A 26,086-nucleotide genomic window follows, 5' to 3' on the forward strand; every position below is an offset into this window, starting at 1 on the left:
TACACTGTAATATGTGTAAGGATGCAAGGAATATTAAGAAATTATAATATGACAACTGCATAAAATATCCCACTTACTTGCACCCCTATGGTCTACCAGGAGGTACATACACATCATACAAATAATATAACCAAAAACATTTTCCTACTATTTCCAGCGCCCAAAAGAACGTAGCAAGCGTAATGGGAGCCCTATCTTCCACATCGTCGTCATTCGGTAACGCGGCCGCGTCCACCCGCCTGGACAACCAGCCCAACGGCGCCTCGCCGCTCTTCATCGACGACACGCTCAAGCAGCAGGCACTGGCTGAGGAGGAAGCTGCCATGAACCAGTATAAGGTAATCATCTGCTTAGCCTGCACCCAACTATGGTGGGGTCGGCTTCCAGACTAATTGGGTAAGCCACGTTTGGTAATGCGGCTGTGTCCACCCTGCTGGACAACCTGCTGAATGGCCATAGTTCATAGACTCGTTTGATTACCAAAGGATATTATGTGAGTGCAACACTTCTTAGTGTTTTATGACTGGGAAAAAGCGGTGAAGAACAAACTTCCCAACTACATAGCTGTCTATTACAATTAATTTTTCGATTACAGTGAGTTTTACAATACATTATTACTACTATAGATTTATTTTAAAAAATAAACACTAATTGGTGTGAAGAAGATTATGTATAATCAAATAATTTGGTCCATAAAATCTTTCTCATAGAGTTTATTATGCAATCTGCCAACTATTGTTACGTGTAAACGGACTACTTAATAATTTTCTATGAACTTATTCCAATAATAGCATGCTACCTTCTAACTATCTGACCTAACAAATAATAATAAGCAATTTTGTTTACCTAACGATGATGATACCTAACGATGGTTTATATACATAGGGCATACGGGCTTGGACAACTAAAGGAATATTAGCTAGATGTAACATCCAAACTTTTAAAGTGAGTTCTTTCTGTCCACTGTGACTAATATAGGCCCAATTTAGATATTAACCATAGACAGTAGGTCCATGTTTTTAAAATTGGTATGTATAACCTTTTTTGTACACTGTACTTATTCATTTGTTAAAGAATAACTTTAGTTTGTTTTGCAATAGCAATTCACCTTTATGCCATATCTAATCTTATGTTTTGTGCAGTTGCTAGCTGTCATTTTTCAGTGACAGCAACTGTCAACTGCTCCAAAAAATAATATTTAGTCAATGGTGTCTAAAATACACGTAGAAAGTAAATAATAACATAGTTGGAAAGTTACATTATTATTTGCCTGCTCTGGAGTCGAATCTGTACTTCAGTGAGAGGCTGGTTCGTGTTTTGACTACTAAGATCAGCAGGAAAATTTTAATTTTACGAAATTTCAAACGGTAACAAAATTTCAGGTTCGCTTATACCAAGGCGAAGAGTGGACGGGGGAGGAAGACGTTAATGAGATAGTAGTAAGATATACACATTAGGGGTTGCTTTAGGGAACGCTTTGGGCTCTGCGGTTATTGTATGTCTCATATTTGTTACAAGTATTGTGAATATTGTCTATTTTCAACCTGAGGGAATTGCGTCGTGCAACTGGGTAAAAAAGTGCTTATGGTCCCCATTCATCTTCATGTAAAATTTCATCTAAGGTTGAATTAAGTTAAGATTGATAACCCACGAATGGGTTTGAAAGAGTAAACTTGAAGTTCATATCATCACGAAGGGACAATTTTCTGTGAAATAAAGTTATTTCAATCAAATGTTGGTATATAATGGTGGGCAATGTACAGTATTTGACAACTTTTAATAATAAACTTTCTGCCTTATGCCCTAGCATAAATTAAGATTACGTATATTTGTGTTATAGTAAGCATATTTAATAATAAGTACATATTTGTCCATGTCTATTCTTCACATAGAAAACATTCCTTGCTATACTTATCTTCATAGAGCTTTGAGTATTTCTGTTTGTGGGATTTATCCATATTTATGTGACATCGTTACATTACATGTTTTACTTGAAACACACCTTCATACATTGCACAGTTTTCTGTCTCACGCAAATTATCATCAGCACACACAACATGATGTTTTTCATTAACGTCTCTAAGGTTTACAAAAACTCATAATTCCACACATTGTTCTTTTATAAAAGCTGATATCTGTTGTGCACATATTCAAAATAAAACATTCTGTCATTTGTAAACATATTGAAAAGCCGAAATACTGAAACGTTACTTTACTTAAGGATTGTCTTAAAGTATTCCTACCACAGTTATTTACCTAAGTGTGACAGAGATAGAAAACAGTTTGAGCATTACTTTAAAATGACTGACGTTCCAGTATTCTGCCTTCCACTGTAAAAGACAACATTCTATCACACCATACGCTTACCGGTGGCGGTTACTCCCCACTATTCCCCCCAACAACTAAAAACCACCCTTACTCCCACAGAATAAGGTGCAATCTCCAACGAACGCGGCGAACAACCCGTTCCTATCATCGGCGCCGACCAATCAGAACGCGTCTATTGTGGACCTGTTTGGGCCTTCGCCGGCCGATACCACTAGTACTACGAGCAAGGCGAGCGATGATCTGTTGTCTCTGGGCAATCCGTTCGCTGATAATATGTTTGGAGGTAAGGATATTATAAAAAAATAGGCTTAAGAAAAAATACATAATGTATGATTATATAGTTCTCGTTAATGTGTATGAAAGGATAGTGATGAGAATTTATCGGTAAAATGTATCGATTGTACAAATGCAATTAAAATCGGTTCGAGTGTTTCGCTTGAATTTTGTATATGTGGCCGTAAACACGGAACAAGAAAAGAACTCCTATAACAAATATGCGGAAGAAATTAAATTATTAAAGAAATGCTTCTGAAAGTATCGATATTGTAAATACAGTTCAATTTAGGTTTGCAGATTACTGTGAAAATATTGTCTTAACTTAATTGAACCAATATTTACTTACAACTAATTCAAAAGTAACTAAATTAAACAAATATACGTAAATTACCTAACTGACTAAAATTATGACTAACTAAAAGTAATTGTAATTGTTTTATACTGTAAATTAATTATTAATTTTCCTCCACTAAATAATTTTAGTCGGACACAAAACTTTAGAAACATATTATCAAAACACAATTTTATACAAGTTTAAATGTACAAATTGTTACACCGTTTTGTAAATAATTTTGGTGCTTATAAAAGTATTGGAAAAGGGAAAGCACCACACCTATTAGAACCTTTACACTGTAATATAAAGCACATCCCTTAGCTTAATGGGGATGGTTATAGCACAATACACTGTATTCACACAGAAACAAGGTTTAATATCACATGTCGCCACAACGAACTGAATACCGATGCAGTACACAACTATTGAAATTTATTAAGACCAGATTAATTGATACATTGTGATGCCCCTTAATAACGTAAGTTTTGTACTATTCATTACCTATAATACGTACATATATCTACTGAAAACTTATTCATTCAATAAAAGTGGAACTAAATTTTCGATTTGAGCGTAATTAGGGGGCTAATAAATAATACAAACTAAACTACGCAAACAACGTTAAACCATCATAAATATTCATTTCACTCATAAAAAAAGAAAGCTACCATTTTAGTAGTACTGCATTGTTATTAAGTGCGGCAACACTTTTAGCGGCGCCTGCGGGGACAGCGCCGGCGTGGCCGCAACAGCCCAGCAACGGCTTCGCCGCCTTCCCGGCACAACCACAGAACAACTCCTTTGTGTCCGAGGCTAACTTCTCTAACGTTTTTGATAACACTGACTCGGCAGGTGAGCTTCCACTAGTAGTTCTTGTGCTGGGGTTGCCGTGTTATTTTGGGGAGTTCTACCATTTTGGTAGTAACGTTAAAATTAGCAATTAAAAAACGGTTATTTGCAAATTATATACTCGTTACAAGGTAAAAAAGCGATAGAAAATTTGTGTGCGTAACAAATAGCACGGCAGCCCGAACCTTGCTTAAAATAAAAATCTATTTCTGGTGATGGGATCACTATCAATGTAAATTCTATACTTATGTACAATGTTTTGTAAATTTAAATGTCAAATATTTCTTGTGCAAGCTGCCGCGGCTAATCCGTTCATGGGTATGGGAGACCTCACACAGCCGATATCCGCGTCGCCCGCCCGTCCCCCTCCCCCCGCCATCCCCCCGCAACCCAAGTCCGCGTTCGACGACCTCGAGGACGCCATGCGCATGTCTCTGGGAGGCTCCCCGGCCAAAGCCCCGCAGCCAATCACGCAACAGCCGCAGCCAATGGCAGCCCAGCCTTTCAGTGACGTCATGTCCATGCCGATGTCTCAGCCAATGATGTTCGGCTCGCCAGCGCGACAACCCATGATGCCCATGGGAGCGACCGGTTCGATATTCAAACATTTAAATGGACCGTTTTCATTGTTGTTGTTTTTTTTTAATAGCTTGCAGAGTTGCCAGTAATCTCCGTCGTGTGCGCTTTTTTAATTTCGATTCACAGGACTTTTAGTTTTTAGTTACCCCTTGCACAGGTTTTTGTGTCGCATTAATTTGTAAATAAGCCAGTGTTTAGTTATTCTATTTGTGTATTTGTTTGTCATTTTATGTTAAAATTTTGCTGTGACACGTCCATTGTCCTTATGTATGTTTATGATAGCACGATAATCCATGTCATCTGTCTCCGAAATCAGAACAATTTTATGCTCATTGCATAGTATGCTATGATTAATTCAAAACCATTAAAACACCGCATTAATAACTAAATAATATTTACGTTCCGCTTTCTGATTGTTTTTTATTTATCGACATCAAACACAGCTGAAATTCCTTATATATTATTTATCTCATATATCATAAGAATCAAGCAAATATGAATGTTATGTCGACTAACTAAGGTGTATTACAGGTCAGCAACCACAGCAGCAACAAGGCAAGGTGTTGACAGGTGATCTGGACTCCTCGCTCGCCCAACTGGCCAACAATCTATCTATCAACAAAACCGCTACAGCTCAGAAGTAAGTTAAAACCTCTTTAACAAAAAACCTTCTTTTTATACTCCTACACTCATTGTCTTGTGCTAAAAGTAGTTTGGTCAAGTTTCAGTCAAAAGTTTAGATTAAAAAAGAAGATTGTTCCAAATTCAAATTGTTATTGACATTACTTTCAATGCTTGTCACTATGTGCTTACTCAGATACACTTGCCTATGCCAAAACATACTCACTTTTGAATTCACTTTAGCTTCATGGCCTAACAAACACTCACTACTTAGACACTAGACATACAAAACTTTTTGACTGAAACTTAACGCGTTTAATAAGAGTGCTGTCAAGTGATTATAGCTAGTTCGACGCCATGATACCTCTATGGATGTACCATGACGTTCTAAGCACCAGTTTTCCTTTTTATAATAATTCTACTATAAAACAAGTTGCCTTGCCAAATGAATTTATGAGTGGTAGAACTCTTGGATACATTTTAGAAAGGTAACTTGTAAGTATTGTGAAAGCATTACCATGGCCATAGACATAAAGTTTTCAATTCAAATAAAAACGCCATCTTTAAATTCGTTAACAAATGTTGCCATACAAAAAAAAAAGAATTACCTAAAAGATGCGTTCATAATTAAATCTTTGCGGTACAATGTGATGCTTTCACCCGTACGTCGGTACGTCGCATGTACTCACACCATTGTGGTGTCGACTAGACCGATGCAGTGGAACTCGCCGAAGAATGCATCCAAACCTGGACAAACGTGGACGCCGCAGCCGATGCAGGCCACCACGGGCGCCGGGTACCGACCAATGGTAAGACACCGTTTTACACACACGTAGTTTTATAGTTGGCAGAATTGTTCACGCCATATTTAGCTTATAAAATATAGTGAAAATTTTATTTTATTTAAAATATTTTTTGGGGATGGAGGGATATTTTTTTTCATAGGCAACAATTTATTTTAAACTTTAGCTTTAAAAGGTTTTTAGTACTTACTTTTTTGTTGCAATTTATAGCTTCTATAGTTTTGGCACAGCAAAGCAAGCGAGGTGTGCACGATTCTGGCAATTTCCACCCTCGGTCCATGATCTCTCAACATACAAAAAAACTGAAGAATAAAAACTAGTGATATATGCAGTATTTTTGTCCCCATTTTTATTTATACTATCCGAATATAGAACTTAGTAGTTGTATTCATTTCTTTGAGAACCATTGGACCTTTATTTTAAACAAATACAAGCAGCATTAGAGCAAGTTGCTTTAAATGTCGCATCGTTATGCTAAAACCTTGTTTGCTTTCAAAGCTCGCTCTTTTATGTTCTTTCTTCCCGTAGCATGCGTTCCTTTTTGCGTTGCAGGGCCCAGGCATGAATCTTCCACCAATGCCCCATACTATGCCCCATGCATATCATCCCCCGCATTATATTATGGTAAGTTTGCTATATTTTTTGTTTCTTTTTTTTATTTTTTGCTTAGCGTAGTTTTTTGTGTAGTTTAGACTTTTTAGTTTTTTTTTGATGTTGCAACACTGTTGTGTAACTGTTTAGGGAACTGTGATTAAGATGATTTCGTTTTCCGATTTGATTTGTTCAGTATGGACTTGGTTCTATTGAGTGGTTTGCAAATTACTAAATTTATTATTTTCATCTACTATACTCTTCGAATGTTCACCAAAAGAGCAGAGACCATACAAAAAGAATCCAATTTACCAAAAAGGTTTGAAAGATGTCTTGCACGTATGAATGATAGTATGAAACTTCTGCATGAACTGTTCTCATGTCACCTCATCTTTTGTCTGAGAATGTTAAGTGTTGTCATTCAGTGTTATTAATTTCCTACGAACACACTCTTGCTGTTTTCTTTTTGAACTTGAGAAAATTTCAACAGCACCTTTAGACAGCTCTACTCATTCAAGATTGTGTAAGGTAAATTCTTGTAGGATACTTCTAGTATCTTTAAATTTCACAGCAATATGGTAAGGAACGTTTTGTTCTAGTTAAGTAATGTTCACAAAAAAATAAATTCCTACCCACAGCAACAGCCAGGCATGGTAATGGGCATGCAAGGAGCGCCCATGATGCCTATGGGGATGGTACAACCTATGCGGCCCGCCGTGCCCCCACAACCCACCACTAACCAATTCAGCTAAACACCACACATCATTTTGAAGGTTTACGTTCAAAAACGACCCGACTGCTTAAAACTAAACCTTAATATAAGACTCACAAGTCTAAATATAAGATTATTTTGATGTAATAGCGAAAGTATTATATTTAGTAATTTTTTAAATAGGTTTTTGTTGGAATTGAAATTATGATAGGGTTTTTGAGCTCAATTTTTTTTATTTAATGTGAATGAAATTACTAATCTTATTTTTAAGATTTTAGTCACTTCTGTAATATTGTTTTTTATGTGAGATCACAGGCTTTATCTTGAAATTACAATGTGTTTTAGCTAACATCTTCACAAAATACTTGTTTTGTTGTCAAGTATGTTTGTGAAATGATTAAGCAGTCGGGTCATTGTCATTATAGGCTGACATGTAATCGGTAGGTCGCTTATGATTTAAGTGCACCGTTCTGTTGCAATTTCTAAACGGAAGATATCAATGTCAATCAAGATGCGTTCATCGGAAGTTAGGGTTGCAAGTCGAAAAAAAAACTAGTTATTTTTTGAAGTTACCTGTATTTAATAGTTTGGTGGGAAAATCTATTGAGTGGTATTGTTCAGCTTCAGATTTTAATAATTTGTTTACTATCCTATTAACTTAAGAACTTTTTTTGAACTTAATATTGATTATTATGACAAAATTTTAGCAATGTTTTATACGAATATATTTTGTCTATCAATTATGATTATTACATTATGAATACTTAGTTTTGAAACAAACTATGTTTATGTATTTAAATTAAATGATTACAGGTTATCTTTACTTCGATGATTTCTTTTCAATTAAATAATTTTTATTTGTCTTATGAATTATAAATTTCTTATGAAAAAGGTGCGCAAAATTTTTATTTTTCAAAATTATACACATCACATTCCATAATTTTGTACAAAGGAAAAATAATTTATTGTAAAGTGCTCGGTTATTTAGTTTATTTTCCTACCTTCGGCATAGTCAGTATTTATGAATTGGAATTGAAGTGAGTTCTAATTTTCTTTATTCACTTGTCTAATTATTCGGCTGAAGTAAGTTTAATTTTCAGCATCAGATGCATAAATCGTTAAAATCATAGTTATATCGGGTAGTCGTCACATAGGTACCCTTAAATAATACTATTCTATAACTTTAACTATGTACTAAATAATTATATTATGTGTATAAAAATGAATACTTGCATATTTAGTCATTTACTAAGCCTACGTGTTTTGAATGCGATGTACTTTTAGCCTCAAACTGGTTGAAAATACAATCGATTGTCAAATACTTATTTCCATATCCTCCAGTTATCTTATGTAAAAACTGTATTTGTCATATAGAATATTATGTATAGAGGGTTATGCATTAGATTGTTATAAAATTAGATGTTACGGGTGTATATTATAAATGTATGACTGTTGTGAATATATGAACTAGGTGCTTGCTTTTTCAAGGCCCCATGTCACGATTCAGCAAAAAACTAAATTGAAAATATTAATTGCAATGAATTTTAAAGGATCAATTCGATAATCCTGTGTATGGGACCCAAAATCAGCTTGAATATTCACTCGTTTATCGTTCTAAGATGATTCCTGTTTTGGAGCGTTAAAAATTTGAAAATCAACGACTTAAAATACAGTTGGATATTACCAAATATATCGGAACATTAAGTCTACGCCCTTACTTTATATAGTCTTAACAGTTATTAGCAATACTTTGTACAAATGTATTAGTCGAAGAAAAAAACCGTTCGCTTCTTGTGATATTTCATTTTTAAAGACTGCATTCTATATTTTGAAGTATTAAAATATGCTTTATTTTTATGAAAACATTTCTTATATCTATCGTTTGGACAAAGTATTGTGTGATTGTTGCCATCGTGAACGCGTACATAATAAAATTAAATCACCCGTGATTTTCGTATGGCAACACCTTAAATATTGCTGCACTAATCAGTGTTACTCGTAAAATATATATTCACAGGTATATGTAGCTGTATAAACGTGGTTATACTATAGAATAGAAGCAAGGGATAATGTTTGAACTTGAAACAGCTCAGCCATGTGAAATAGGTAGATGGTGTATGTAAATATAGGTGTTGCATAGTACACAATGCTATCTAAACCTAATATGTTACTCCGCTAGCTTATTCTACAATATAAAGGCCAGTGACCGTCTGTATTCCGTTATTAATAGTATTGCTAAAGTCAGATTACTCAACACTGATTGTAAGCATGACTTGTAACGTCGATACATTTTCTTATGCAGCTGATTTTAGCAGTATTACGCAGTTATAATGCTGGCTTCGTAGGCGTGTTTTAGTGAGCAAAGATAGTGCTAAATGTTAGGCTAATTTGATAATCCAAATTAATGATATATGATATCATTTGCAATATATGTTTGAGATCTGTTGATTATTTCATCAGTTGAAATGATTGCTAGTATTTTTGTGCAATATTTTTTCTTTTTTTTTTTCATGGCAACACTTATATTGGTATAATAATCTGTTACTTTAATGTGTACTTGAATTAGATATCCCAACTACAGGCTTATGGCATAGTAAAGACAGCGTATCCATATAGTTTTGAAGTATTATGATTTGAACGTAAAGGACCAGTGAATTGGTAGATGTTTCAGTTGGCCATACTGTACTTCTTAGACGCATGCTGTGATGTCAGATGGATTCGACTGACTTATTTCAAATAGGTGAGATTCCCTCTTAGTTAACATTATAAGTTTCTTTTTATAAGAGAATACTAGTTAAACCACAATTTTTGAATTAGGTTTTAGTACTCATAGCGGCCTTTAAAATTTTTAAGTTGTAAATTTTATTCATTTATTTTTATCAATGTACCTACTGAGTTACGTTTTTATGTAAATATCCCTTCTATGTTATTTACTAGCTCTGTCTTTAGATATTCAATTTAGTTTATTTATGAAAGTAATAAATAAATAAATCAATTAATATTATTTTTTCGTTTTTTATTTAGTTTACCCCTTTGTTGCTTTAACCCAAGGGTCCAGATCAAGCCTATCCAAAGTGGAGATATAAGTTCAAAAAGCCCTAGGATTTCCTTTAAAATAGAATAGTTGATCGGCTATCAATAGATCAAAGAATATATTTGTCTATATACTAGAATATTGCGTGTCTGTTTACCTCTTATTCCTATGACAATACAATAAATTATGTAACGGCCTGTTTGTGTCTAAGAAAATGATTGGACTGTCCTAGAGAAATATGCTTGAAGCTTGGTGTCACCGTTCGCAGTTATACACATTCATTCCTAGGACAGTCCAGATTTATGGTGAACCTAGTCGTATATTCAAGATCACAGTATTAAAGTAGCACTTCATAGGTGTCTTATCAGAAATTATTGTATAGCTGTTAAAAGCAATTTAGCTCGATAAAGTATTGAAGGTGACTTTGTGATCCCCAAATAATTTTACGTATCAAAAATGTATGGGAACTAAGCACTACCCAACTCGTAATGAGTTAAGCCGGACATAAGATTTATTTAGGGATTAAAAAGTGACCTATTGGAAAATATATTTTTGTTAGGAGCGAAGTGTTCTATCTACTTGTATGAACAATAATTTATTGTAACAATGTTTCTCAAACGAAACTACCTACTTCTAAAGCTTTCGAAAGTTGTGTACTTATCTTGTTGAATCTCAAATAGTGGGGCGATTGATCTATCTATAAACACAATAAATTAATAAAAGTTATTCATTAGTGTTTCATTTTCTTAACTAATATAAGACTACCGATAATTTAAGGTACCCACTTACTTTCTATATGGCAATATCAAAGATTCTGCGTATCATACTATGAAGACTGGAGTGTCCTTTCCAAAACCTAAGTAAATCCTCGGTAAATATCAAACAGGACACTATAGTTAATTAACATACAGATACAGGTAAAATTACAAGCCAAATCAACCCTTCTGTCGGCTAGTAAGCCCAACAATATTAAAGTTTTTTAGAATAGTTTTTTTTTTACTTTACTAAGACAATTATTAGTGAGTAATTCCTTAACTAGCTAGAGAGACGCCAAGTGATCTGCTTGGTTATTCCCGCTCGGTAACACCCTTTCGTCAACACTGTTGACGATCGGGAAAAAAAAGTTTCGTCGTTCACAGTGTTGACAAACGCTATTTATTATTTTAGTGTAAAATGGTTATTGTGCACATGATAAGGGCACTTTTATTTTCTAGTTAAGTGTGTTTTAAAAGATCTAACATAATCCATTAAAACATTTAAAAAATCCTTGTCATTTTATTTCCATATTTTAAAAATAAAAACCAGCATTCATGGACACTGAACGAACAAAACTTTTTTCCCGATCGTCAACAGTGTTGACGAAAGGGTGTTACCGAGCGGGAATAACCCCCATCTGCTTGAAATAGAATTTAATTACTCATTTATCACGACTGAAATAGACAAGCAGCTAGCCCTCCAAGTCCAAGTGAGTTCCTGCGATTATGGTCATGGCAAGATGGGGTTACTCTATAGGTATGCGAGGTTAAGGCCAAAAGCAGTATTGTTATCTCCTTACCTTACCAAGTTTCATCTAACGTTGGACCTAAAATTATATTATTATTAGCTAAGAAACAAAATATACCTACCGAACCGTGATAATCCTATTGAGAAATCGCGGGGCTCGTAAAGGGTGACTCATTTATTTGAAATTGATTAAAATGGGTGGTAGAAAATACCTTGTGAAAATTGTAAAAAACAACATTTTTAGTTATATCATTGAGCAACTGTGTTTGAAATGAATGTTTTCTAACAATTAGTAAGATACTTATACGAGAAAGATTGGAATTCACCATTTCCGTGAAAATGTATTTGCACAAAAAGTTAAATTGCTATTGAAATCCAGATATAATTTCCGTTACTAAGCATAGTTTTGAGTATATCAGCAAGAACTATGCCTAACTAGTTGCAAACATCGATGCGTTGGTTACAACATATAATTACATGTATTACATGTATTATGTAGTAGTATAATTACATGTATTATGTAGTAACATAACAAAATATAATTTGCGAACGCAGCCAAATTATTAAAATCTATCTTTTGGAGCTGGCAACACGAAATCAATCGATGACAGCGACGGATTTTCTCCTATCGTCGCTGACGACATTTTGTCAATAAATTGTAAAATTGAAGAGAATTTAGTAAACTTTTCGTAGTGTTTAGTGTTAAATAAGCCACAAAGATGGCAGACAATGAACAGAAAGCTATGCAGTTAATGGCCGAGGCGGAGAAGAAGCTGAGTTCTTCGAAAACTTTCTTTGGATCACTTTTCGGGTGAGGACAATGAGTTAATCATTATTTTGTTGATATTGTCCTAATTGCGATTTAATTGACTTCGTTACAACCTTCTGTATCTCCCGATGACCTGTGAACATGAAATTCCTGCATGAATAAACATTGATTAACCAAATTTTTTTTGGCAAATGTAATTTCATTGTTGAACCACTTACTCTCTCTGGGTATTCTGATTAAGGCAGCCTGTTTAAGTGAATTATGTTCGCAATTAAACACGGTTTTATTATTACACTGCAGCCTAAAATACTGTCATACGATCCATGAGTAATGCTGGGATCTAATCTAGAATCTTATTAGACTATGATTCAACTAGGCGTGAAATCGTGGATGAAGGAATAAAGCACTTATTATGATAATTCCCCAATTAGTTCAAGTATCCTGGATTATTAAGGAAACAATGTCAAAGAGCTCACTCCCACATGTGGCACTATTATCAATACTATCTTCTTTAAAAATATAATAAAAAAAATGTAAGATGATGATGGATTTACTAAGCCTAATAGATAAGGTAATAAGCTAAATTTGTCCACAGACATAACAGTGCAATGCTGGTCCAATATACATTACACATACATATCTATTGTCTAAAATTCTAACTGCTATAAACAAATAAAGGAAACTACAATAATGATCTCATTTAATGTAACCTGAAGGCCTTTGCATAATAAGTTGGATAACAGAAAAACACTTCTTTTCCTAACCACTCTAACGTCCGGGCCGCGCGACCGTTTCTCTCTCTAACGTCCAGCCGCGCGCGGCTCGGACGCCGCGCAACTTCGCCGTAACAAAAAACCTATACAGCTACTGAACCGTAATGGCTAGAATAAAGAAAAAAATATGAAAAAAATGATAAAAGAATACAGATCAAAGTTAATGATATTTTAAAATCGTTAGTTATAATCTTTGATACTAAAATCCGGGTTAAACATGATTTTAAGAAGAAAAAAACACATTTATTTCTACCATTTTAAAATATAAGGGACAACTGTTGCATATTTTATCAATAAAATATTTTCAGAACAAACTAGGCTTATTACCCTTTCTTTTGATGTATATTTGATTATATTCAGTTAACTCTAAGTATTTTAATTAAATCGAAACAAAACACTACTCTTCGTAATTTTACCGCGATGTCTCCCGCGCTCTAGAAGGCTATTACGAAATTTTCAATGAATTTAGTATATTTCTGTTTGAAAAATGTATTATTTTGCTTATTACGATACTAGATATAATATTTTAATGCAAAGTATGTAAAATATGCATAAACAAAAGTAAGATTGGCCTATGACCTTGACCGGACTTTTTTCGAAACAACAATCGTTTGAAGTTAAAATTAGACTAGATTTATCAGCTAAAACTGTGATATTTAAACATCATCGTAAAGCCCAAATCTTCTAGTTTATTTTGATGTATAACACTTGTAAAATATATAAAACAAAACGACATAATAGTTGACACTTATAAAAACACTTAACGAAACGAACGACAAACGCGTCAACTGAACTTAAAAAAATATTTTTTTTTTTGTCAAAAGCTTATTACACTACCATCTCTTATTTTTTCGTCGAACTATTTCATCAGCTGTATAGATAATCTGTCAAAACTCAACAAATAATACTGAATTTTAAAATAGATGGAGTTAAACACAACTCGTCGCTTTGGATACTATAGTATCCATGGGCGTATGACGCTACTTTTTTCTTGGATACTGTACTATCCACGGACGTCAGAGTGGCTAATGTAATGTATTAGTAATTGATAGCTCGTGAACAAACAATCCTTGAGACTGAATTCAGTATGCAAATGTTTAGGCTTTGTTTGTATTTTATTTTTTACAATTATACTGCTTAGAATGTTTGTATTATATACTTATTTATACATAATATTCTAATCTCTTTAATTAATTAAAATAATGAATATATGCCACAAGAAATTGATAGGATTATTCAAACTTTTGTGTATTTTTAGCAACTGGGTATTGCAAAGTCAAAACGTCTTTTTGCTGGGATTTTAGTGCCTTTTAAATGTCTAACACAAACTGCATTCATATCTAATTTCACATCATACTTTGTTTTATCTCTTAAAACACCATATTATTTGCACATTTCTTACGGTTTCACCCACATCCCAGTAGAACCACTTATTCATATACTATGATAGAATATAACCTATGTATTGCAAGAAAACATGGTTTTCTATTAATAAAACTATTTTGAAAAATGTTTTAATAGAGCCATTACCTCCTACAACCTCACAAACACAAAATTGTACCTCATTCTTGTATGTATTAGGAAGATTCCATAAAACAACACCTCTATAAAAACACTTTGTTGATGTACCTAATAATATGACTAGTTTAGCATGTGTAGCATAAAATTCCTATTAATTATCACTTTATCAGCATGGTGGTAATATTATTAGCAACATGCTTTTAAGGAACTATTTGCAGCAACATTAGTTTTGACCTAGTGGGATAATCAAAAAATATCTTGTATTATCAGGGGGTGTCTTTTGTTCATGATATATCAGGTTCAAATGATATTCTTCAAAGGTCTCAGCATCAGCTACCGCACCTGAAAAGTTGAAACAGTTATTTTATCACACAAAAGTTAATAACTTGCAACTTAGGGGTCCTATCCACCACATCTATCATATTATCTAGAAACCCCCACAAAGCAAATTATACAGTTTTGATCAATTTGTAAAAGTCACGTCATTTCTCAGTGGTTCATCGAAAGTTGAAGAGGCAGTAGACTGCTACCTCCGGGCAGCAAACCTGTTCAAAATGGCCAAGAAGTGGGCGCAGGCAGGTCAGGCGTTCTGCAGTGCAGCCAACTTGCATCTGAAGGCTGGGGTCCGCCACGATGCGGCTACCAACTTCGTCGACGCTTCCAATTGTTATAAGAAGTGTGATCCTAATGGTAAGTGACAGAATAATCTTTAAAATATTCGTCATTTTTATTAATCAGGATTTTAGCACATTGATTAATTCACCTACATTGATTAACTATTATTAACAGGAAACACGATAATATTAACAGGAAAGTTTCCTGTTAATATTATCACCTGTTTCTCACAGTTTCACTTGTGGCCAAAGGAACTACTTCACTCAGCCATATAAGAAGAAAGCCATATTATTATGCCAATCTTTTCTTTCATGGGCTGGAACATATTAGTACATTTCACTTATTGGTTTACCAAAATTTAAAAAAAAAAAACAATATCTTTTAGTTTGGGCAATCGAGATTTTGCAATGGTTGTACACCGCATTTAAAACAATTTAACGTTACAACGTTAAAAACAAGTTCTTGATAGTTATAGCAATAACATTTTTGCGTGTACTTTATGTTGTAATGAGTTTCACTCGGCGACCTGAGTTAAAAGTGAAATTACGCTTAGCTTATCAACCTTATCACATGCGTCGATGTAACGGTGACTGGGAGTTAGCTTTTTAATGGGCGTAATGTTTGCACGTAGGAGACTGATGACTCATGGTTATTATAGTAAATAAATGTTAGTGGCTAATTGAAGTCTTCCTCTATGTGTATTTTTGGAGGCAGTTAGAGAGGGGCTTGGTAATTTTGGCATAAAAAATCGATCAATGACGGGCAGAGCACAAATTGACTCAAAGCTGTAAAAAGGGAGAAAAAAAGAGGAAATAAAATAACACCTTTCCCACAGACATGAGAAAATATGATAAGTAACAACATAACAGTTGTTTACCAAAAGAAAAACTATGTAATCTTTGTAAAACAGTTTGAACGCCATAATAAAACGAGCTGATTCAAAGTCATGGAATTCCTCTTGCTCAACAAAACTATAATGTAGTCCTACTGTTTTGGCATAAACGTTGTCTCGTAACAAGTAGGTTTGACTGAGACTGTGAGTCATCTAGCAACTCAGATTAGATTATGCAGATAAGTTTTCTTCATGGTAATGAATCAGTAATATTTTCGGTCCTGTTTTTAATTAGACGTTTTTAGAGACTACTCTACGTTTTTAGAGACTACTCTATCCAATTGCGCGAAGTATTTCCCCTATTACGCGGAAAAATGTGTGTAGAAGCTAGTTATAAATAACAACACACTTGTTCACAAGGTTATTATTTGAGAACTTGCTATACTTACTTATTTATAGTTTACAAAGTTTTCATTCATGTAACAATAGAGCCAGTACTTTGTAGGGCTTGTAAAAGAATTACATGAAAAAATAACCTTTTTTTGGTCCTAAAAGCCAGTCTGAAGTAGCCAGCCAAACAAACAAAGCAAAAAATACTTTTAGCTTCGATAAATCAAATAGTTCCCAAAGGATATACAAGAAAAAACATTCGAAAAGAGAAACGCGAAAAAGCCATTTCGTATTTCACCGTGGGAACCAAAATGGTTGATGACAAAGCTTTAATATTGGTATTAGAAGACAAAATCAATATTAACTGAAGGCGTCTAGACCAGTGGTTCTTAACCGGTGGTCCGCGGACCACTGGTGGTCCCTGGAGGCATTCCAAGTGGTCCGCGAAGCTTGGCTTCGCGAAGTTGCTATACGTTATCTAACTTAATTTTTATCGACTTATAATTGCGAGCGGGGGTTTTGGCATGGACGTATATCGGGTGTGTCGTACTTAGTCCCCCCATTCATGAAAATGTATGTTTGGGCTACATTTTACGTAATTTTGGTTTTGAGTCTTAAAAAATAATTAAAATTTCGCGCTCGCTTCGCTCGCGTATTCAGAAACGGTATGCCCTTATTTTGGCATTTGTCAACTAACAAAAAGTTAAGTACGTTTGGCCTAAATTTTACGTAATATTTGGTTAAAGTCCGATAAAATTTCGCGCTCGCCTCGCTCGCGTATTCAGAAACTATATTATGGCCCTTATTTTTGCATTTGTCAACAAACAAAACGTTAAGTATGTTTGGGCTAAATTTTACGTAATATTTGGTTTAAGTACGATAAAAATTTCCAGCAGTGGACTGCTATAGGCTGTTGATGATGATGATGATGACCCAAAAATTCAGATGTTTTTTGATAAATAATAAACAAATGAGTGCTAATTTAGGTAAACCGATGAGGTGGTCCCCGGCACGACAAACTTTAGTTAAAGTGGTCCCTCATGTCAAAAAGGTTAAGAACCATTGGTCTAGACTTTCAGAAATTACTGATGCGCTGTAAGCTAAGTGTTCATTAAGTCGAGTTAAGTTGGTCTGTTTACTTAATTACCGACAATTACCGGAGTATACAATTTCAAGTTGAAATTACGCAATTTGTGTATGAATTATAAATGTAGTAGTAAGGAAATCCATGCATATTTTATTGTTTTACATTAAGTCGTAGCGGAAATCTTATCATTGTTGTACTATAAAGTATAAAAACAATAGACGTACAATGTGATGTAGGTGCAGTGGTAGAAATTACTCCTAGAATTCCTAGGACTTTCTAAACGTTATTATCATTAGGTACTATTGATACAAAGCTGAAGAATTATTGGTGTGATTTCTGTATATTATTAAGTCTATGGGCTACTTTAATGCGTATTCCCATGCTGGACGAAAGTAGCATTTTATATAGCTCAATTTAATACAGTAATAAATTCAAATAATCCTCGAAACTCGAAATAGTCAAGGCAGAATATACAGAGATAATTTTGTATTACGTTCGCTACGCCCAATTCGGTTCAAAATTATAATTGGAATCGTGTAAGCTTAGGCCTTCCAAAGACCGCGCAGAAAACTTATTACTTGCAAAATTGTATTAATTTTTGTGGTTATTTAGTGTTTTTTTGTGGTACATAGCCATCCATATATCTAGGAAGAATGGAGGCTTTTTATTTTCGTTTTCGGAGGTTTCCCCACGGAACTCGAATGATATCGATGGGAAATCAGTAAAATAATACACACGTTAGAGATTATCCCACATCCTAGCTAGTCATACATATCTATATACATAGCTTCGGAAAATCCTACTATACACAATAAATAGTACATCCTTCCTAGCATTCCGGATGAAGCCTACATTTCGTGTAGCTCAGTTCAATCTAGCCAAGCGGAGCTACATGCTAAAACATAGTCTACGATGTACGATGTGTTTGGATCATCGCCAAACTGTCCTTTAGTGAACATTTGTTTTTAACTTTGGCTGAAATGTAGGTATACTTTGATGGTAATACATCGTTAAGTTTCTTTGAAATGTATGTCAGAAGGATTCATTTTGTAATTGGCTTATGAGTGGCCATTTGGGGACCAATTATTATGTAAGACATAGATTTCATTGATTTCATTGATGAAGACATTTATTTGTTATCTACGATTTTTTTCTCGCAATGGGGTGCATACCCCCTGGGACGTGCTCCAATTACTTTTGCCTATACGTTCCACATTTTTCTTGTCATGGATTGTGAACGATGGTGTTTCCTTATCTGTAGAATGTTTTTTAGCTTTCGCATTTAATTCTCTCATTGAACCTACCATTTTATAAATGAAGGAATAGATTTTGATACTTGACGTGGAGGCGTAATTTATCAGTATTTTATCGGTCTACGAGGGGTAAATAATTCCGTGCCAAAAGGTTTTTGATTCTTATTTGTTGTTGAAGCATATTATTCTAAAGATTAATATTATAAATATAAAAGATGAATCCTATCCATTTAGTTCTAGTTTAAACAGAAATCGTTCACAATCGAAGCAAGATGATTTGCATCTCTGAGCCCAACTTAATAATATGACAAATGCAAGCAATGGTATTTCCGATGCCAAAGTTGATCCGTTCTATACGTTCGTCACTTTGATAAAATTCCTGGATCGGAAAATGAGTTGTCTAATAAGTTAAGCGTCGCATGAAAACTATCCATCGGATAAAAAGAAGCTTATAGTCTTCATCTATAACTGGACAGACACTGAAAGAAACCTTCTGAGATTAGCGCGTTCAAACAAACTCTTCAGCTTTATGAAATTAGTATAGATTTCAAGTAACTCCATGTCGCAGCTTTTTGTGTCCCATGGAAAACAACTATTTTTACTATAAACAACGTAATACAAATCTTGACTGTTTGATGAACAACATTACACGTATTACATCACCTTAGTTATCTGTGTTAATGTTGCTGATAACAGATGATCAGCTGATATCTTAGTAGCTTATCTTTAATCTATTGACTTCAATGTACACAATAGCAAGATAATATGGCGTTACGATTTTTTTTCTGTACTTGTGTTTGTAGAAGATTATGTATGCCAAGAGCACCTCATGAGGCTCTCGCTAGGCGGTTGGATCAAGGGACTGCTTCAAAAGACAGTACTCCTTGATTATGGCACGTGTTGTGAGGAGGTTCCTATCTTTTTGGTCCTAACCACCGGTACCTTGGACCATGTGCCCGATATTTTACCGTCGTTCTTCTTTGTCTCATCTTATATTCATAGTCCTTTCACTGACCGCTAACGAAATACGTATTCATAAAATGCGTCTGTATCTACGCAGTAAGCTGAAAAACATTTTTTACGAATAAACAAAGGTCACATTCACATTGCAAAGATACTCGATGTATTTTAGAACAAACTAAACTAAAAAAACATTTAGTAGAGAAATGATCTTATTCGTGTCCTTTGCCTAAACAATTCATAAGAAATAATTACCATTTATATCAGGATAAACTCGGTAATAATATAGGTAGACACAGACCTAAGTGTTAGTAATGAATATAGGCCGTCTGGCGCGTGGTGAAGTATGCCAAATAATGGTGTCAATCGATTTCCCTATGGCGTTTAATAGCCTTAACATGACGTAATTGGCAGTTGCCACGCGCATATCAATATTAGAAATGATTTGACTGTAATTTCCTACGTGTTAGTATGTAGATAAGCGCTGGCGCCGCTGGATTTAATGATAATACTGGTTTTAAAAATAGTAACATGAGTTGGGGTTCCACAGGGAACTATTATTGGGCCCGATTTATTGTTTTACTGTTAAACGTTGTTTTATTATGCATGGAGATTATAATAAAACAGGTTATTGAGAACCTTGAATTCTTCTTATTTTAAACACAAGTTGGGGTTTATGATCTAATTTTTTTAAATAGTTTGTGTTTAATTGCAGAGGCTGTCTCGTGTCTGCTGAAGGCCATTGAGATCTACACCGATATGGGACGATTCACCGTAGCTGCTAAACAGCATCAGGTAAATACTTCTAAATCTGCAGATTTTAATTACACAATTTATATTGCAGTATGTATATGAAAATGAGGACAGTTTAGATACATGGCCGGTACTATCCTGAAGTTTATATTTTCATTATTAATGCTCAATCCTTCTCGGTGTGAGAGGAGGCCTGTGCCCAGCAGTGTTACAATGAAAAAGCTGTAACGTAACCCCAAGTATTAACAATACTTCCCTTCCTACAGAACATTGCTGAGCTATATGAAACCGAGTGCGTGGACCTGTCCCGTGCAATGCAGCACTACGAACAGGCGGCTGATTACTTCCGCGGTGAGGAGTCCACCTCCTCCGCCAACAAGTGCATGCTCAAGCTTGCCCAGTATGCGGCCCAGCTCGAGCATTATGATAAGGCTATACAGATCTACGAGCAGGTGAGTGATCTTTGCAAGGTCCCATTAACATTACTCTTTATTAGATAGAAATAAAAAATATTTAGATAACACAACATGAGCACAAATAGGGAGTAAAAGTACAACAACAATAGATAATTGTGCCAAATAAGTCCAGTTCAGCATTATGCCAGACAGGTAGTGCCTGACGCTAATTTTTAACGCTTTCTACGAAGATACCATGAATTTTGAAACCTTTTAAGGCTTTATTCTAGTAAGCATTTAGAGATCAGCACTGTTTAAAAACAAATATATGAAGTCAAATCCAGACAAAATTGATGCGCTTTTTCAAACTTTAGTATCAACAACTGAAAATGAAAAACCGAAACATGTAAGAAATTAGAATTGGTATGGTTATCTTTTTACACTCTAATTTCACCTTTCAGATAGCCAAATCGTCCCTGGACAATAGCCTGCTGAAATACAGCGCTAAAGAGTACATGTTCCGCGCGGCGTTGTGTCATCTCTGCGTCGACATACTGAACGCTCAACACGCCGTCGAGAAGTACTGCGGCTTGTACCCCGCCTTCGCCGACACTAGGGAGTGTAAGCTGATCAAGGTGAGGCTGTCTCATCATCTGCCTAGCTGTTTCCTTACCATATTGTCAGCTTTTGATAACCAACTAGGACCAACAACTACGGCTCTAAATTTTACGTGTCTCTGAAATAATTTTGGATCTCGTCGGCTAGTTGGCAAATGTTTAGGGCCATTGTATGGTACAATCTGGGTTCTGGACTTAGAAGCTCCATCGGAAACGTGGAAATCCGACATTCAGATTCAATACAATTCTTAATGATAGGTACTAAAAAGCATTTGAAATAATATAACTCATTTTCTAAGAGCACACAGCTAAAGCATATCTATTTTCTGTTCTGACAATAACTAAGCTTGTCATCTATCTATTCCAGGAGCTGATTGAGCATTTGGAAGAGCAAAACGTGGACGCTTTCACCGAAGCCGTGAAAAACTACGACAGCATATCTCGACTGGACCAGTGGTATACGACCATGCTCGTTCGCATCAAGAAACAGATCAACGACAACCCCGACCTGCGCTGAGTCACTCGCCTCCCGCCTGCCGCAGCCGTGTGTCCAGCGTGAGTGGCCAGCATTATTTAATTAAATCCAACCTTATTATGTTTAATTAAAAAACTACATTTATTATTTTTATTGGCAATTATGTCTCTTGTTTCCTTTTTTAAATTTGAAATCAGAATCTTCCAATTTTGAATTGTGATTCGAGTCGTGCATTGTTTTTCTAGAGAGTGTTACATCGCAATAAATATGTTAGAAAGGAATCGAGTTTGTTATGTGAAGGGACAATGCATGCTCGGCTGTCAGTTTAGCTGTCCTAACAATATAACTTATTTTAAGTTGATTGTAATGCAATTTTCTGTTAATGTATAATTTAATAAAACTACTTAAATACAACAAGATCTACGAGCGTGTCAAAAATCAAAAAGCAACTTGACATTTACCATGAAATGACATTTATGACGTTCCAGTCATGACAGCTGCTGTCATTTTGACGTTGTCATGACACAATTGTCTATAGGTAATCTATAGAGTATGTAAGAAGACGCGATTGATGCTCAATAATGCTTGCATAACGGTGAGCGGCGAAGGGCGATATAATGTTTCCTTTTTTATCATAAACTCTGTAGAATATTTCATTATGCCTATTTCATTGTAACAAGTTAGGCAAATCAATGTTTGTGTCACATTGTTTGACAGGCTTTTAGTTTTCTTTGGTAGTAATTGATAAAATGTTGACTGATAGCGGTAGAGAGAGATTGATACTCGTTTATTTGGTAGGTTTTAGTTTTCAGAGTATTAAGTGATGGCTGTTGGTTCACGAATCCTATTACTTTTCATAACTTAATTCCGCATTCATTGTAACAGTGTCTTCTAAACACTCTGTCAAATCCATATTATTGTTTACAAGGATTGATTCCCATCACGGGCATTTAAGTCTGATTATGTAAGCCCCAAGTCTTATTGATCGCATTCCGATTAGTTTAAATGAATTTTTGATTAAAGAAAGATGTACTAAGTTACGCAATCGTGTTTGAGTATTTCAATTGTCAAAAAATGTGACACAAACACAATATTTAGTATTCAAGATTTAGTCGGTATAATTAGAATATAAGTCGGGAGTAAAATCATTATCGAAAAATGTTTTTTATCTGTACGTTAAAACTGTAACGTTCCAATTTACGCAGTGATTTCGTTTGAGTTATATACTCTTTATTTATATTTATTTTTCTTGTATTGCGAGGCCGGCGTGGCGTTTATTGTATATATTATTGTTTTTAAATAGCGTTAAAAGGATTCCCCCGTACAATTTTGTTTGATGCAGTGGTATTGCCAGCTGAAAAATGTTTTATGTATTTTTGTTACTTGCAACCTGTTAAAGAGTATGGTATTCTTGATACTTTGGAGTTCACGTTGTTACCTTCAACATAAGATGAATCCTATCAGATTATGCATTATGGTTTTATAATTCGTGTTATGAAATAGTGAGACATTTCCGTATTAATTTCTAAACTAATATTCTTTCAGTATGTTTGTTCTAATATGTATTATGGCATTACCACTAGACAATTTTGTTTCCCACAAAAGTTATTTGCAATGGGGCCTATTCTCATTTAGAGTTAAAAAATAATATTTATAACATTTTATTTTGTTGTTGTAAATAATGTCTTGTTTCGTTAATAAATTTTATATTTTTAATTTCTATTTTTTTTTTACCCTTGATTTTCTTTTCTTATTGGCACAGACATGGTTATGTAAGTAAAACATCGAAGATTATTATAACAGCTGTATTACATGATCCGGAAACGAAATTAATTTCTTTACTTCTAGTTTATGTTTATGCAGTATGAAGAAGATAACATATTGAAATTCAATAGACAAAAGATTTTTACGGGTTTGATAAAATAAGTCTTTCACAAAATTCATAACTATGTTTGTGCTACTGACTGTATTCACACTACGATTCAAATAGGTGTTTTATAGAAGACTAACTAACTTGAAAGTCTTTTACAAATCGAAGACTGTGTTAACTAAAAAACGGCACTATTCCAGGATAGTTGCATCTTTCCTTTGCAATGGAACTAAACATCGCATACCGCTCATGAAAATCAGTATTTATTCAAGTGATATTTTGATGCCAAGGTCAAAAAAATCGTAGTGTGTATTCAGAGCTTATAAGGCTTCCCAATTTAGCTAAGGTAACTTACGCACTTGCGTTTTGTCGAGAGCGTTTTAGATAAAAAATCGTACGGTAAACAGTCGGGTTTTTAATTATTGTAAGAAGTTCACCGAATATGTCTAAAATTCGCCTTAATGTTAGGCTTACATTTTTGGTAATTAATATATTGTATGCCACATCTATTAACTAAATGAATTCAATTCAATAAGTTATTTTAAAAATTTGCATTTATTTAGTTCATGACAGTAATATAGTTCAAGTTAGTCAGAATAATCGAACATAACATAAATCACTTTCTATAAAATGCGAAAGGTATAGTAATGTTGAAATTACAGCATCCATTTCGTCTTTAAAGATTCAAAATACTAATTAATAAAATATCTATAGAAGGTTACAAAAAAACCGTTTGTTACATGTAGTAGAAAATAGGTAATGGTAATTTTTGTCCACATTTTTAACTTCTACATTAGATCAATAATATTATATCTTAGATGTGGCATACCGTAAAACAGTCTAGAGTTAAAGTTTCGCAATTATCCGTAACCATAGCAACGCCAGTTATGTATCGCATTGTATGGCACACTGATATTCGTTTAATGTAAAAATAAAATGTTAATACAAAATGTTTTTGTGTTTTATTGTGCTCCCGTCCTTAGTTGAACTTTCCCTCATCGCTGTTCATGTGTGCCTTGACCTTTACTACAATTTCTTTCACCTTCCGACCAAAACTTATAAAACTAACCAATTCATTTTGTAATTGGTTTAAACTATCAGAATTTAACACTTTGCAATCACCGGCCACTTTTGTATCAATTTACGTCCATTATGCTAAAATTAACCAATAATTATATTGCTCACAATACCTATACCTACACTTAAGTACAAAACGTATATTTTAGAATATTAATTAGTACCTCCCTATCGCTAACTGTAGCCATGAAAATCTACGTATATTGTTTAAAAACTCACCGAGTGCCGTATTTTAGCATAATGGTCAGTTTTGTACGGGTCAGTCGCTCCTTGTAAAGCGCTGGTACTAGGCTGCATCCGGTTAGACTGGAAGCCGACCCCAATATAGTTGGGAAAAGGCTCGGAAGAAGAAGAAGACTAAGTGGTTGCCGGGAAGCATTGGATGCGGGCTACTGAAGATCAAGTAAAGCGGCGAACCTTGGGAGAGGCCTTTGTCCTGCTGTGGACGTCTTTCGGCTGATAGTCGACATTATGTCATAGACGACTGTAAAAGAACGGCAAATGCGCCGTATGTTAAAAAAAAAACGTGATGTTAAGTGGTGGCATGTGCGTGATTCAAGGGTCCAATGTTAAAATTTAATTTAAGCGTTAAGTTTCTTATGTCATTAAAATGTAAAAGGAAATTAAGAATTAATTAAAAATTATATTTTTCCTTATTTCTTTTTCTTCAAATATAATTTACCATGGTTAAAACCGTTTGAAAGTACAAAGTGCCACGCGGTTTTAATTTACGATGACTACATTAAACTTTCCAACAACATTAAATAAATTGGTCAAAGTCTATCCGAAATATTCAGAAAATTGTTGGTAAAATATCAATTTGTAATTGTGATTAAAATAACAGGAAATCCCTTTAATTTACATAATCTTCATTTTCATCTACCGTACAGTGGGCACTGTGGTCTACAACCCTAATTTGCTAATGACGTCACTTCATTATCCTCACCCTTCAGCCGCTCATGTACCTGTTGACCCCTTGTTGCGATTTAGCGACTGATTCCCGGGGGCCCAGTAAGTGAGTTGGCGAGTCTCCACCTGCCATTTTTACGTGTATTTATTACATTGTTAT

The 26,086-nt window shown here is 34.5% G+C and overlaps 2 protein-coding genes across 11 annotated transcripts in view; both read left to right on the forward strand.

Annotated features, from left to right (window-relative positions):
* LOC124640973 (phosphatidylinositol-binding clathrin assembly protein LAP) overlaps positions 1–10,097 on the forward strand; it is a 43,456-nt gene extending 33,359 nt beyond the window's left edge. For 2 of the 10 annotated variants that reach the window (XM_047178962.1, XM_047178963.1), the window contains 9 exons: positions 158–338; positions 1,383–1,439; positions 2,428–2,611; positions 3,653–3,790; positions 4,082–4,378; positions 4,898–5,006; positions 5,697–5,796; positions 6,343–6,414; positions 7,020–10,097. In XM_047178962.1, the coding sequence (XP_047034918.1) occupies positions 158–338; positions 1,383–1,439; positions 2,428–2,611; positions 3,653–3,790; positions 4,082–4,378; positions 4,898–5,006; positions 5,697–5,796; positions 6,343–6,414; positions 7,020–7,133 (1,252 nt within the window). In that variant the 3' untranslated portion in view covers positions 7,134–10,097. The remainder of the gene's footprint in view (positions 1–157; positions 339–1,382; positions 1,440–2,427; positions 2,612–3,652; positions 3,791–4,081; positions 4,379–4,897; positions 5,007–5,696; positions 5,797–6,342; positions 6,415–7,019) is intronic. The other 8 variants (XM_047178964.1, XM_047178966.1, XM_047178970.1 and 5 more) reach the window with 6 other exon arrangements.
* A 2,127-nt stretch (positions 10,098–12,224) lies between these two features.
* LOC124640714 (alpha-soluble NSF attachment protein) lies at positions 12,225–24,890 on the forward strand. Its single transcript, XM_047178611.1, has 6 exons — positions 12,225–12,441; positions 15,187–15,383; positions 20,546–20,625; positions 20,850–21,035; positions 21,440–21,613; positions 21,963–24,890. The coding sequence occupies exons 1-6, from the start codon at positions 12,350–12,352 to the stop codon at positions 22,110–22,112; spliced, it is 879 nt and encodes a 292-aa protein (XP_047034567.1). The 5' UTR covers positions 12,225–12,349; the 3' UTR covers positions 22,113–24,890.
* Positions 24,891–26,086: the final 1,196 nt, after the last annotated feature.

The sequence above is a fragment of the Helicoverpa zea genome, chromosome 21, assembly GCF_022581195.2.
Source record: "Helicoverpa zea isolate HzStark_Cry1AcR chromosome 21, ilHelZeax1.1, whole genome shotgun sequence".
NCBI classification, from domain to species: domain Eukaryota; kingdom Metazoa; phylum Arthropoda; class Insecta; order Lepidoptera; family Noctuidae; genus Helicoverpa; species Helicoverpa zea.

Bases quoted from the DNA above. Each gene is read 5' to 3' on its own strand.
- LOC124640714 (XM_047178611.1), top strand. From the start codon at position 12,350: ATGGCAGACAATGAACAGAAAGCTATGCAGTTAATGGCCGAGGCGGAG. The intron at 12,442-15,186 runs GTGAGGACAATG...GTCATTTCTCAG, and splicing joins TTCTTTGGATCACTTTTCGG to TGGTTCATCGAAAGTTGAAG. The intron at 21,614-21,962 runs GTGAGGCTGTCT...TATCTATTCCAG, and splicing joins GGGAGTGTAAGCTGATCAAG to GAGCTGATTGAGCATTTGGA.